Raw genomic sequence first — 15,864 nt, forward strand, 5'->3', positions numbered from 1 at the left:
GTAAAACAAGCGATCTGTAAATGCACCTCGGGCTGGATAAGGCTCTGGAACTGAGCCGCGTGCCAGTCAAAGCGATCGGTAAATATTCTGCAAGACATTTAAGTGAACGCCTTGAAATCTGCGAAAACATGTAAAGCGGGATGTATCTGGTTTTATCGGGTCACTAAAGTGATTTGGGAATGTGTCACGGGCCGCTTGTATGATCTGGAACTGTGCCGCGGGTAACTTGAGCGATGTGGAACTTCACTTCGGGCCGCTTAAGTGAAACTGGAACTGTGTTACATGCCACTTTAGTGTGATCTGCAAATATCTCGTAGATCATTAAAGGGTGCCGCGAGTCACTTGAGTGATGTGGAACTGTGTCACATGTTACTTTAGTGATCTGCAATTATCGCGTGGATCACTAAAGGGTACCGCGAGTCACTTGAGTGATGTGGAACTGTGCCACGGGCCACTGAAGTGCCCCAGAACTGTGTCGTGGGTAACTTAATGATCTGTAAATATGCCGTGGCCACTTTACTGACGTGGAGCTTCCCCCGGGCCACTTGAGTGATCTGTAAATGCGCGGCTGGCTACATACGTGCTCTGGAACTTTGCCGCATGTCACTTTAGTGACCAACGACATATTTACACATCACTAAAGTGATCTGGAAACGTGCCGCTAGCGACTTGAGCGATGTAGAACTATTCTACGGGTCATTCAAGTGATCTGAGGTCTGACATCTTAAGATCACGGGCCACATTAGACGACTCCGAGGGCTACATTCGGGAACACGGGCCACGTGTTGAGCTAATATGCATTAAAAAATATATTTTAACCTTTCAAAATTTTTGAAACTAATGATTGTGATCATACAATGGATGCTTAATTTACCTGAAGCGTTTCTTCACAAAGTCTTAGTTGCTCCTTACTGTTGAGGTTGATCTCTACGCATCTACACAGAAAAAAACAAATGATTTTTTTAAATCGGTAAATGATTATGATCATAGTTTTTGAGATACGGTGATTAAATATACGATCAAGAAACACTCAAGAGCAAAATAAATTCATTTGTTGAATATTTTGCTTAAGTAAAAGAACCAATTGGCTGTGATATTTCCTCGTTTTCGTGGAATGATAATTGGGGGGAAATATGTATAAAAATCGAAATTCCTACAGGGTTTCCATTCTAAAGAAATTCAGTAAAATTTGTATGTCTGTGTGTGTGTAGAATAGAACTTTTCGGTGACGGACACCATTTGGACCAAAATTTTTGTCTGTTAACGGGAAGTGTCCGCTAATGGGAAGGTACGATACACAGTGAAACTTCGTTTATACAAGTTTCATATTTATTTGACGTTTCACTTCGGTTGCAATTGATTCCTATATATTGCAATGTTAAAAATGTATATGTTTATGTGTGTGTAAAAAAGATACACCGGTGGTCATGCATGATCAGTTAATCACCAATCGTCTCGATCTCAAGAAAGTTTGATCAAATTTCACTACAATTGTCACTTTTACCGGCGATTATACACGATTCCCATATAAAGTTGGGAAGTCTGATGAATATGAAAAAATTTATAATATTTTCTCCTCTTTATTAGACCAATTAATTATTTTTACCTATAGTTAGAAAAAAATGACGGCAGATGCCAACACTACACTTAAGAAGCATTGCACAAAAATAAACTTCACGTTAGGTTCACAACATATACACACACACATTCCGGCATGTACCAATTCGTTAGAAATTCCGTAGAGGAATGTGTACGAAATGCATGCACGGTTTGTGAGTAGTAGTATGTATATTATCTACGAAAATGCTTCTATCATATTTGTATTTTCCTCTTTTGCTGATATTTTAATTTTAATTTTTGAATCAATGATAGAATTTTGAATTCGGATATTTCATGAAACGCCCCATGTATGGTAGAAACAATAATAGCAACGATGTAAACCCAATAATGTGAAGGAAAAACATTTTGGTTTACTTATGTTGATATCATTATTATTTCTGCTATCTCATCCAAAAAGGTAATTCATTTCTACTCCATATATGTACATGGGCGATTCTCACGAAATCGGCCTAAATCGTGTCCCCAGCAGTTTACATTAAATATATTTGATACAGATTTTTTTTGTCACTTTCCATTTATATTATAGCTTCTGATAACTCGCCTATTCTGTTTTAGATTTTTTTCATCAATAGAATTTTAAAATTTTCTTGAACAAATATTTTCATTTCTTAAGGAAATGTTCTTGATGAAAAACAAGGCTTCTCCTGGCTTGTCCCAAGTTCATTTTTCACTTTTTAAAATGTAAAATTTCTAACTTGAAGCTCTTTTTTTCAATAATATATATATTATTGAGACCAGAATGCTTTCATATTTCATCTTTTTCATGATTTTAAATATTTTTTATGAATAGCTTATAGCCAAATTAAATTTTTCCCGTTTTCTTTTTCATTGGTGACATTTGGAAAACATTTGGTTCAAGTCCGACAATACCAGTTGCCACCTATCAAATTTTATGTTGAGAAAGGTTGAGAAGAATGTAGCTATCACTTGAACCTCCTTTTTAAATCAATTGGAATTTTAAATTAATTCGCAAATTCGAGTTATTCAGCAAAAAAAAAAAAGTGTTTTTATTAAATGTTCTTCTCCTGGCTATTTTTTTTGCAAGAAATATATAACTAAAAATTATTTTCGCTTTATCACGTATTTCAGTTTAGAGACATCTATTTCGGAAAAGTACATATTTTCAACATGCTCAGTTTTTAATCAGTGCAGGAAAACATGTAAAAATGTCTTTCTTTTGGCATTAGGCAACCAGAAGGAAGGTACGATTTTAAGTTAGGGAGGATAAAAATTGAAGAAAAAAATTCAGATTTCTCGGTTGCAACATCAAGCTGCAGTAATGTTCCATCTAAAGACTTTGCTCCGAGAGTGCATTTCATGCTCTAGCAAAACAAAGGCAAATCAGAAATCTGTTGTCCTCCCAGAAACGACGAAAAAGTAGCGAGAAACAAATAAAAAAATAATAATATAAATGCAATTGGCACAAAAAACTTGTGCAGAGTATCAGTGCTTGTGCAAGTTGAAATGAGCTACCAAAATAGATGGAATATGTTACGATTGTCAAACGTAAATATTAAGTTAAGTGATGAAACAGGAAAAATGTCCAGTTGGATTTGCCCATCCCTTGACATGTTAAATTTTAAACTAATTTTTGTCTCCATGAGTTTGTAACCATGAATTTGAACTTAATTGCTGACTATATTTCATTAATAAAGATGTGTCCTTATGAAATTTTTGGATTTTTGTAGGCATTTTTTTATAGCTTTTTTTTAGTTTTTTGTCCAATTTCGTGAGAATGACCCACCTATGTATACTATACCTGAGCATTTCTACAAGTTCTTCGGTATCTTCCTCGGACTCCAAGCTGAAGTTCTGGTGAAGATTCTGTAACTGAGTGATCGTGAACTTGTGGAATCTCTGCAAACTGATGCGATAAGCCCTTTCTTCGTGGTCGTCGAATAATGATTCCACTGTGAGCAAGATTTGCAATCTTTCCAGCAGACTACAAAGAATAACGTAACTGATACGTGTTTCGTATTGCTCTTTCAATGCCGTTGTCACAATGAACGCACTTAAAAAAAAAATTATGCATTACTGTTTTATAAAAAACAATCGAAATGATAGAATTGACAAATAAATTCTACAACGATTAATATTAAAAAAAATTATGTTCACAAGAATAAAGGTTATCAAAAATAAAATCTTGAGGGGGTTAGTGAACGATCTTGGCTTTCCCATGTGTTCCTATGGGAAAAATCGCCGGCTTTTAAGGAACACTTAAAAATGAAGAATAAATTTAATTGAGAATTTTTCTACCCATTTCAGGACTTCAATTTTTTTCTCAAGTCTTGTAAATATTTTTATACAATACGTGGACGATACTAGTGAAAATTTTGTGAAGCGACAGCGACACATGTAAAAAGAGTTATTAAAGACAATTCTAGGTTGGAGTGTTGGGATCTAATTGTTCTGACAAGGTTTAATTTATAGAATAGCCTAGCATCTACAGTAATCTCTCACTTATGCAAGGGAACGAGATAAAGAAAGACGCATAAGTGAGATAAGCGTATAAGTGAAAATTAAGAAAAATTGATTCAAAAATATCTATAACACGAAAATTGATAGATGTAAGTACATTAAAGACAAATATGGATAATGGCATCATCCTTAAAACACGGGTTAATAATATTTCCTTATCAAAATAATTTTAACGCGCTATATGCCATGTGAGTATAACACTACCTAGTCACAGTGTCGCACAATCGACTGACGGTTTTCAGAATGGAATAGCAAGACAAAACGATAACAGAGATTGAAGTCATTCTTGCGGGATATAAATGTGCAAAGTCAGGAATTTCAGATACGCCATTTAGGGTGCAAGGGGATGTGTAGTTATTAAAATAAAATAAAAAAAATCAACTTTTTATGCGGACACACTGTGCCCAAAAACAGAAATAGAAAGTTGTTGCGCTCTCTCCTAATGATAAAAAAAACAACTTACTAAGTGCTAAATACTCGCAGAGATATTTTAATTCAAAAATTGGAGGAAAGTAGGGAAAGAACAGCAAAGAACTAACGGACAACGTTCATACCACAACATTTCGACGATTTTTGAATTCAGATTTCTCTACGAATATTGGACTTACAAACGTGAAAAATTTTTTATTGTTAGCATCAGGAGAAACAGGGCAACAACAACAACATTCTCATTGGTTTTCTGGGCACCGGATGTGCCTATAAGAAGTTAGTTTTTTCCTTTTAATAACTACACATCTCCTTGCAACATAAATGACGCATCTGAAATTCCTGACTTTGTGCATTTATATTCAGCAAGAATGACTTTAATATCTGTCACCGTTGTCTCGCTATGCCATTTCGAAAACCGTCAGTCGACTGTGGAACACTCTGTACGTACGTCGTAATTTAGTAGATATTTTCACTAATAAAAGAACCACCTCGAAGCACACACACACACATTAATGGCTGCACAAATCAATATTTCCAGCTCGCACACTTTGAGACACTGATCAACCCCCTTCCCCACAATTGGAATCCCTATCACCTGTGAAGGCGTATGGTTTATATTTGTTATTTGTGCTTTCCTTGTTGGTTTTTTTTTTTCGTTTTAATCTCTTGCTTTTCGGTTGCTGTACTTGGAATTTACCCTGTTCATTAATCCCCCTGTAAAATACCATATTTTTTCCTATGAAGAAGGCTTTCTTTTGAATTTCAGGAGCTGCAAAGCAAGGGGGAATAGGGAAAATGTTTTTACACTCACTGAGAAATCAGCTTTACAAAACATCTGGGCCCGTTTGTCACTGCTGAAAAATAAAAGACTTTTAAGAAGTTATCCCGTCAATGCAGGTGAGAGGGTTAATGAACATCCATGATTGTTATATAAGGGCATATATATATAAAATATATAGGCCTATATGTATATTTTGGACATCTCGTTGGAGAAGTTTCTTGTTGTGGCCTCTATTTGTATTTGTATAAAAAAAGTCAATTTGTAGAGAGATCACAGTATAAGAACATTATATATTACCCTAATACTTTCTCTATCTCATCAAGACCATGCTGGATGCCATGCTGGTGTATCAGTGTTACACCTTGACTCCCAATAATCTCCGCCCAACTTCTCCACAGTCCATAAAGCTTGAAAAAAATAGAGGAAAAAAAGCACTATATATATATATAAGACATCAATCATGAATTTATAGAAACCAAACTGAGTAAATTCCCTTAAACAATGGTTGAACGAGTAAACGAAAAATGTCACACCAAAGAAGACATACCGTCGTTGTATCGAGCGTTTTTTCGTAACACCATCTCATTATCATAATATGTTGGCAGAAGTCACTGTAGTGCTTTTCGGTCTTTTCGGCAGTTAGTTCGATTTCAACGATGATGGAGCCTGTAGACGAGATACCCTTCTTTTTACCATGTGGATATGTCAAGGAAAACTGGCATTCTTGAATAACTGAGGGAAAATCCTGGAGAAGACATGATAATAAATTGATAATGTATATTATAATGAAATGATAAATGATAATAACTTGAAAATCCACTTACTAGTATTGAACAATATTTTTAAAATATAGTATTTGACGTCTTGTTTATTTATCATCTATTTTTTACTCTAATTCTGAAATAACATTATAATGACTGTTATTATATTTTATTGAAAAACTGACGCTCCTATTTGCCACATAAATAATATTCTATGATAATTTTGCAAAATAAAATTGTAATCTTCATAGATCTAGAAAATTCGAACAATATTAATGAAAACCGTTTCATTTATACATGATGAATATGAATTGTAAGCATTTATTTACCGTATTTTAACATGCATAAAGAACTCCTGATTCTTTATTCTGAACTTTCTGATTTTTTAGGCTGAAAATTTGGATAAATTTTGTGAAAAGATATATCTATAAAACTATTCATGTATATGAAGCCTCCTATTTTGGGATGCAGTTTTTGGCAAAAGAGGGTTTCTTATGCACGTTCAAACGGTATTTGTGTAAATTATGTACATGAAATGAATTGTATCTTTTTCATATATGTTTATCAGTATAAATTTTATGTTCACTTGCAGATTTTATTTGTTTGCTGAAATGTACATGATATACAGGGTGCATAGATAACATGGCGTATGGTATTTTACTGGCGAACCGTTGATTCTACAGTTATACTTACAAATAGGGAAAAGTTTCCAAATAACGCGTAGTACTCAGATACGTTATTTCTGTTGCAAGGGGTTGTATAGTAATTAAAATAAAAATGTTAACTTTTTATACGGACAACCTGTGCTCGGAAACCCAATTACGAAGTTGTTGCTCCGGCTCTCCCGAAGCCAAACATAAGAATTCCACATTTCTACGTTTCTATATTTGCTGAGATATTTGATATCGTAAAACGGACGAAATTTGGGGAAAAATAGCGTTAAATGCGTATAAACCATTTTACCCGCATTTTACGCTGTCCCCCCCCCTCAAATTTCCTTCGAATTTGAATATTTCAGCGAATATTGCACTTGGAAGCGCGGAATTTTTTTTTGTTAGCAAAAATAGAAACAGGAATTTTTTCCAATTGGGTTCTTGAACACAGGGTGTCCGTACAAAAAGTTATTTTTTTTAAATATTTTAATAACTATACAACCCTTTGCAACATGAATACCGTATCTGACTTCAACGCGTTATTTGGGAAGTTTTTCCAATTGGAAGTATCCTTCTAGGATCAACGGTTCAACAGTAACATACCATACTCCCTGCTACTTATGCACCCTGCATATCAATGATAACCATAGTGATAAAAAAAAAAAAAAACACATTTTTAATACTTTCTTATATGAGCAAATTTATATATATCCAACCCTTTCCCCATAAAATTTTACTTCTGGATATATCTTAGTTGATTTTGATACTTGAACAAGATAAAAATACATGACCAATAGAGGTACTTATTCAGTCGGGGGCAAGCGCAAATTTTGACGTCGTCACATAACGTCGAAACAGCTGCTCAATTGCGGATTCGGTGGCCCCTCAAGATCACGTTATTCATTAACTCAAACATGACTCAATGGATGATTACAAAGTATCATCCGTACATTTCTACTCACCTTAACGTTCTCGGAAAATTCACCCACGAGAACAGGCCTTTTTTCCCATGTCTCCTTGCTACACAATTTTCTAAAAAGAAAAAATAGGCAGTATAGAGTGCATGTCAATTTAAATAAAATTTGATCAATCTTTGTAAGTTAGGTAGAAATTTGAAAGAATAAAACAATGGAAATCGTAAACCAACTACAAAAAAAAAAACTTCTGTTCATCGGTGATAAGGACATTCCCCTGCGAAATGTAATACAAGCGAGGAATACCTATGAGAAAACTGGTGCAGTAATACAAGAAGCACTTTGAGAACTGAAAGTTGAAAATATAATTTAAGATGTAATACGAGTATACTGACGATTTCTGACATTTCTGCCTAAAGATTTCACTCCTAAAAATTAAAAAGAGTCGGCTGTTCTCATGATTAGAGCCTGGATCATATGCACTGGAAATGCTGAAATATGAACTAAAAATAGAGATATATCTTCATTTAGATATGCCATTGAAATCTAAAATACGTGCGAAAAATGAAAAAAAAAATTCATCTAATGATGCCGAAGTATGACAAAAAAAAAAGTATTTAAAAGTGCCAAAAAAAAAAATTTAGAAAAATTGTGAAAATCTGCATTAAAAATGCTGAAATGGACATTCAAAAACACCGAAATATGCACGAAATTAAAAAAAACCACCTTAAAAGTTCTTCAATATGCCCTGAAGGGCATTTACATTATACATACGATGAAAAATGTACATGAAAAAGAATAATTTTTCTAATCATTTAGTTTCTCTAAAAATCAAAAATATGAACAAAAAAAGAAAAATATACACAAAAATGGAAAATATGCATTTAAAAAACACTGAAGAACGGCAGGGAAAAGAGAATGTGCAGTAAAACTAAGAAATACGCGCAAAAAATGAAGAACACACATGATTTATAAGCGCAAAATCATACATTTAAACGTGCCGAAATTCATTTATAAAAGTACTTTAATAAAACCCTGAAATGAACAATACTCAATGGTGAACTTTCTTGGAAGAAAACTAAAGAAATTTTTTTGAATTTAGGAGAATGTGAAATATAAAAATAATCTTGCAAACACAATAGTACAATGCCATGAATAGAAAAAAATGTGCACTTATTCTAAAATTTCGGTAATTTTATACATTTATATGCACTAAGTATAAAAAAAGTGTTAAAATATGCAATTGCATATGCACTTATGCATTTCCATATAATACGGGCTCTACGCATGATACGTTCAATCATGTGTGCTTTGTACTTTTCATCAATAACATGAACGCGGGAGATAAATTAAAAGGAGTCTATCAATACCCCTAGTCAATATCAAATTGAACATAACTATCGAGCACACTTGGGTGTTTTTAGGTTCTAAAAATTTAGGAATCCGAATGGACAGATAACAAAGACCAAAGATGGTCTTAGATATGCTCAGTTCCGTGCGTAATTACACGACTTTCGGATCACGTAATCAACCCATCCCGTATTCCATCGTGGAACAACAAAACATAAAATATGGCGATTTTTAGTTTACTATATTAAAGAATGTATTTCGTGATTTGATAGAAGAAATCTAGTCAAAAGTTTATCAGCATTCACAAGAGTGCAGGTCACTGTTTGAAAACCTGTGGCCTGCAGTTGTAAGTAATTTGTGAATATGTCGTGAGCCACTTAAAAGGTCTAAAAATGTGTCACCGGTCACTCAAGTGAACTATAAATATGCCGTGGGTCACTTGAGTGATCCGGGAAGGTGCCGAGGGCCACTAGAGTCACGTGGAACTGTGCCGCAGACCACTTAAATCATGTGAAAATGTACCATGGGCCGCTTGAGCGATCTGTAACTGTGCCGCGAGTAACTTGAGTGCTGTGCAACTGTGCCGCACGTCACTCTCATGGGATTTTTAAATATACCGCGGGCACATAAGTGATGTGGAACTGCACCACGGATTACTTAAGCACTCTGGAACTATGCCGCTGGTCATTTGAGTGATCTGAAAATGCGTCACGGGTTATCTAAATGATCTGTAAATGTGCCGCTTAGTTCATTGCAAAAATTTGGTTTGAGATCACGGGACACGAGGGCCACATTTGGCCAGCGAGTCATGGGTTGAGCATGCATAATCTAGCTATAAATTACCACTAAATATGCGAGGGCTTTACATGTAGTATCCTGGAGATATTTCTTTTATGTATTTTTTTACATTCTTCAAAAACAAATGTGTGTTGATGCAAGCAACAATAAGAATATATTTATGGCTGGAAAATGCTATAGCAGCAATAATTACATCATGGTGGGGGCCCCACATAGTCCAGGGGCCCGGGACGATTATCATCATTTTTTTGCTTTTTCACGCTATAAATTAGCTACAGAAGGGGACCCGTTAAAAGTCCGACCGAAGGGCCCGCAAAAGATATCCCAGTTTAGGGGCCCCACTACAGGATGTGGGGGCCATGAATTACATAAATTATTATGTATGGCATTGATTCCCAAACTTTCATCAGCCGCGGCTACCTTGTCGAATTCATGATTCATCTGCGGTTCCCAAGAATAGTTTAATAGATATTTTGTATCATATAAAAGAAAACCACTCCAAAGCATAACTAAACACAGACATCAATATATCCAGTTCGGCACGACGTCCCTGACTGAAGTTGAAGACGTCTCTATGAGCTGCGACGCACACTTTGAGAAACACGGACGTATGACATAGCTACCTGAGGGCGATCCAAATCGACCTTTTCTTTTCTCCTCGATTCCTGTGATTGGAAAAAAAGTAAATAAATAAAAATACTTAACTGAATAGAGGCCTTAATTCTAAATTACGTCTGACGAGAGTGCAAGGAAGATAAGTATTAGAGCCCGGATCATATGCAAAAATGCATAAGTGCATATGCAATTGCATATTTTAATACTTTTTGCAGTTAAATAGTGCATATAAATGCATAAAATCACCCAAATTTTAGAATAAGTGCATATTTTTTTAGCATTTTTTCTTTTAATCGCATTGATGTTTTCTCGCTCAAGATTATTTTCATCTTTTTATCCTTCAAATGTAGTCACAGTTCTTCAATTTTTTCGAGAAAATATTTCATCATTGGATATATCGATCATTTTAGGGCATACACATTTAGCCCTTTTGAAATGCATATTTTCACACTTCTAAGTGAATGTTTTGTTTTCATTTTTTTGCACTTATTTTATCAGTTTTATCACATATTTTTATTTTCTCCTAAGCCATACTTCAGTGCTTTTAATAAGCTTTTTAAATATATTTTTTTAAGTTTTTCTGCATTTGGTTTTTAATTTTAGAGCATATTTTTGTTTTTTAGATAATATTTCCGCATTTTCATTCCACACTTTTTCCATTTTTGCACATATTTTTCTTCTTTAGAGGAAACTTTAAAATTTTCAAATACATATTTTTTTCATTTTATATATATTTCGGTATTTTTAAATGCATATTTTCACTATTTTTATGATTTTTTTCCCATTTCCGGCGCTTTCAGGTCTCCATATTTTTTTCATTTAACATACTTCGACATTATCAGATAGATTTATTCTCATTTATTGCACATAATTTTGATTTCCTGGCACATCTCGGCGTTTTCAAGAGTAGATTAATTTTCATTTTTAGTGTTTTAGTGCATATTTCAGCGTTTTTGCCACTCGTTTTATCGCATATAATCCGGGCCCTAGTAAGTATAAACACAAGTAAGATTTGTAAAATTTTACCGATTCTGGTCGAACGTGGACGGATCGTAGGTCGCGTCTTTCGTCAGCCTATGGAACGATAAAATAATGAAAAATAATTATTTATTTAGGACTTTTAATTCTGATACAAACACAAATGCAAAATTGGAAACCACATCAGAGGATCACTATACCCAATAGAAACTTTTGTCGTTTATTTTGTAACCTATGTAAAATATTTCAGTTGCGTCTTTTTGTACTTGAAATTTAGCAGTCGGAATAATTATCGATTGGATATGTAATATGGATCATTACCATCGAATAAATATTCGATTTATTAACATTTTTTATAAAAAAAAGAAGGTAACTGAATGGGTAGTTAATAATCTTCATCCGATTTCAAGTTCAAATGTTTTCTCATAGCGTTTTGTGAACCTTCCTTTAAAATTACCTGCTTTTATGCGAGTAAAATCACATACCATACTTGGAAATGGATGGAGTCTTTTGCATACTCTTGCACTTTCCTGAAAAAAAAGGGACTCTGTTTAACTAAGGAGAATACATAATATTTTGAAGAAAAGGCTTATGAAAATATACAGGTTGCGTAGCGAAAATCTCGCACCGAAAATTATTGGCGAACTGTTGATCCTAGAAGCATACCTCTTAATTAGAAAAAATATCAAAGCAACGTGTAGTCCTTAGATACGTCATTCATATTTCAAGGGATTGTATACTTATGAAAAAACCAACTTTTTATACGGAGACCCTGTGCTAAAAAAACCGTCTCTCCTTACGCTGCCAAAAAAAAAGAAAATCACGTTTCTAAGTGGAATATTCGCTGATATATTTGAATTCAAAATTGGAGGAAACTTGGGAAAGGACAGCAAAAACTAACGGACGACGCTTCTTTCCCTTATTCTCATGCTAGTCTTTCCCATCTTTCTTCAAATTTTGGAATTCAAATATCTCAGCGAATATTGCATGGAAACATGATTTTTTTTTTGACGTCGATAGAGACAGGGCAACAAATTTCTAATTGGGTTTTCGAGCACAGGGTGTCCGTTTAAAAAGTTAATATCTATGCATCCCCTTGCAATATGAATGGCGTATCTGGTAAAATATCCACACGTTATTTGAATACTTTTTCTAACTGGAAGTATGTCTCTAGGATCCACGGTTGACCGTTAATTTTGGTGCGAGGTGTTAGCAATGTACCCTGTATGACACAAAAAAAAATTCTATATGACGCGATACCATCTACTCTTAGTCTATTTTTTCAGGGGTTTCTATATTACACGTGTGTCCTGTTATCGTGAGAGGCTGTTATAGCAATGAAGTATCGTTTTTTCCTGATGTCGTTTCCACCTCGACATAAAGCCGCAAAAGGTCACAATATACCATCTACATGTATCAATCATCAAAAGAAGAGTACTCATATGCGACTTCGTTTGACATATTTTCTAACTTGAATTAGTATGATGATAATAATCTTACAACATGAAAGGAGGGAAGGAAAATAAAATGGAGTCGATCAATACCTACTTAATATTAAATTGAACATAACTATCGAGCACACTTGGGGTGTATTTAAGTTCAAAAATTTAGAGTCGAATCCGAATGGATAGTTAAGTGAAACCAAAATAAAATACCTTCCGATATGCTGTTTCACGCGAATCACACGACTTTCGAATCACGTGATCAACCCATCGCAGAACAACAAATCATCGTAAAATATGGCGACTTTCAGAGAGTTCACTATACTAAGAATATATAAGGGTGGATCAAATGAAAACGGAACAGCGGTTATAATTTGGTTTATTTTTAATGAGCGACATTTTTGTCTAGAAGTTAGAGCGAAGGTAAGGAAGGCAACACCTACTGGCGAATAGACGGGTCCTAGGTAGTCGCTCGGAATCACATGATATGTTCTAGCGGTCGGCCAACAGTATCGTCTGGCCGGCAATCGGTTGTTTCTTTATCTGCGTTTGCGGAATGTTTGCGAGTAAAGAGGAGCAGCATGGTCTTATTATATATTTGTTTTTGTAGTGGCAAAAAGGAGTTGGAGTTTGCGAAGTTTAACGGTGAACGAAGGCAGTGTACGAACAATATGAACTCTCATTGACCCGTATGCCAAGTTGCTTCTAAGCAGATATGGGTTTGAAAAGAATGTAAATTGATACGTTGGTATTTCCAGACAGGAAGAAGGGGCCCTGAGTAACCCCTCCCAATACATGGTATTGCGTAAAGAGCAAAGGTATTCTCCCCTTCAGAAATGGAGAAAATGGGTCGAACAACACTCTCAATGCACGATTTTTCAATACCCTACATCAAAAAGCATACCCTGAAGAAAAATGCTGCAAATGTTACATGCATTAAATTGGTTGATTCGGTTGGGGGAATAATAATGACTACTGTTCTTTGTTGGCTAGTAGCGCCCCGTGTGTTTTAAAGACTAGTAAGTGACGTTGACAAGGATGTGCGAGCATGCGTCCTCATTTCGAAGTCCTGGAATGTGGTAACCCTAATAACGAATTAACGAGAAACTTGGCTTACAACTGGAAATAATTCTTTCTCCATTTTTTATCTGTTCTTCTGTTGAGCTCCGTCATGAAGGTGACGTCATTTCCGATCGCGATACGACAAAATACGTATCTGAATTCTGAAAACAAACAACAATGAATCTACAGTAGATACGCCATCTTCGATTCATCCAAAATCAACATACGTTCTACATACACAATAATAACGTAATTACGCAATACGTAATCTACGTACATTCCAACACACGTTTCAGAAAATACTTGGTGTTTCATCAAAAGTGTCCAAAAAAAGAGTACCCATTCCAGGGTTAAATTAAAAATTCAATTTAAATACGAGAAATTATCAGGAAAAATAGAGGAGAATTTTACTCTCTGCGGTTGGTTGAGAACCTCCCAAAAATACTTGTTAGGAGAAAAATAGATCCAATCTGTGTATAACCACAAAAGGTTCTCTTGTCTTAGTCTCTGATTTTGTATTTGTGCGAATAAATAAAAAATATGTGTGTTTTTATATACAGGATGTCCTGTAAGTAATTCGACCTTTATCTCATCAACCGTTTGTCGTAGAATTATAGTAGAAAAAATACAAATTAATATTTGATTCGAGGGACAAAAAAAAAAAAAAAAAAAAAAAAATTAAACTCACTTTTATGATAATTTTCCTCGACATGTACATGCTTAACTCTCCCTTTCACCAGCATTCCCGATCTTCGGTTTTCCTTGAAATGGAAGAAAACACCAACACTAAGCGCGCATTCAGAGGCAATATATTAAACATCCATATTCACACGAAGGCCCTGTGTAAGATGCACTGAAAACAAGTCAGTACTCATGGTTCAGTGAATGTCAGCAATGAAAGAAGTTGGAACTGACCCTTTTCGAGAGAAGCTCGTTTTCGATTGCTAGCTTTGTCCTGTAAGGTATGGTACTGCATAGGTTGATGACGTACCCTCGAACCTGTCCGGCTGGTGCCGTAAATGGATGGGCTGGTTGACCAAAGTAATTATGAGCCACGAGGATCGCGCTCCTGAAGATGGACATACTCGGCTACGAAGAGAAAAGCCATAAGGAACGTTTCCATCAACATCTAAGAAGCACATTGAGTATAATATACAGCATACATGCTCAACCCATTACCCGCGGGCCAATTGTGGCCCTCGGAGTCATCTGATGTTACCCGCGTTCCCAAACGTAATTTTGTAGAAGTGAGCCAAGTGGCAAATTTATCTGCCTCACTGCGCCCGAGTGGATTGGCGGTAAGATGCCCTGACTTGAGTTTACTTGAATGGTCAATGTCGTCCTCTATACCTGCTGAGGGCTTTAGGACGTAAGATACTCGTCCACCAAAGTGAAAATTGCCGTCACGTCACAGGTTCTAACCCTGGGGATAATATAGATAAGATATTTTTTCCTAATGAGCTTGAGACAACCACCGATAGATGACGCCTTCATTTCCAACTCAACTCATTAATGACAGCAAATTGCAATATAGCGATATCGACAGAGTTGGTGTTTGGGGTAAAGTAATATTTCTACATATCCCTACAGTAGCACATGGCACATTTTCAGATCACTTTAGTGACCCACTGTAGACACACACACACAGCTCGAGGTCACTTACGTGACCATCTGGACATTTCCGAAGATGAACTAAATGGTGCACAGTTCCACATCACTTGAATGATTTGCGGTACAGTTCCAGAGAACTTAAGTGACTCACGGCACATTTACACATCACTCAAATGGCTCGCGATAAGTTTTCAAACTATTGAATTCGCCCGCACTCTTCAAAGGTTTGAGCACCCTTGGTATACAGCAAAGGATGTTCAACTTTTAGGAGAGTGCGGGCCACTTCATTGATTTGAAAACTTGTCAAGAGCCACTTGATTAAGTGATTTATAAATGTGCCGTTTGGCACATAAGTGACATGTGAATGTGCCA

General features: G+C 35.4%; 1 protein-coding gene across 1 annotated transcript in view; it reads right to left on the bottom strand.

The window, feature by feature from the left end:
* Positions 1 to 15,864, bottom strand: part of LOC149075841 (protein unc-13 homolog 4B-like) — a 38,838-nt gene that overhangs the window by 17,109 nt on the left and 5,865 nt on the right. The window contains exons 3-13 of the mRNA XM_089243359.1: positions 14,797 to 14,970; positions 14,570 to 14,642; positions 13,937 to 14,042; positions 11,863 to 11,907; positions 11,426 to 11,473; positions 10,408 to 10,449; positions 7,685 to 7,754; positions 5,856 to 6,053; positions 5,606 to 5,715; positions 3,380 to 3,631; positions 875 to 935 (exon numbers count right to left, since the gene is read on the bottom strand). Coding sequence (XP_089099485.1) covers positions 875 to 935; positions 3,380 to 3,631; positions 5,606 to 5,715; positions 5,856 to 6,053; positions 7,685 to 7,754; positions 10,408 to 10,449; positions 11,426 to 11,473; positions 11,863 to 11,907; positions 13,937 to 14,042; positions 14,570 to 14,642; positions 14,797 to 14,970 — 1,179 coding nt within the window. The remainder of the gene's footprint in view (positions 1 to 874; positions 936 to 3,379; positions 3,632 to 5,605; positions 5,716 to 5,855; positions 6,054 to 7,684; positions 7,755 to 10,407; positions 10,450 to 11,425; positions 11,474 to 11,862; positions 11,908 to 13,936; positions 14,043 to 14,569; positions 14,643 to 14,796; positions 14,971 to 15,864) is intronic.

This window comes from Pholcus phalangioides, unplaced genomic scaffold, assembly GCF_987345545.1.
Source record: "Pholcus phalangioides strain wild (caught in Gottingen) unplaced genomic scaffold, Ppha-v1.0 ptg000015l_1, whole genome shotgun sequence".
NCBI classification, from domain to species: domain Eukaryota; kingdom Metazoa; phylum Arthropoda; class Arachnida; order Araneae; family Pholcidae; genus Pholcus; species Pholcus phalangioides.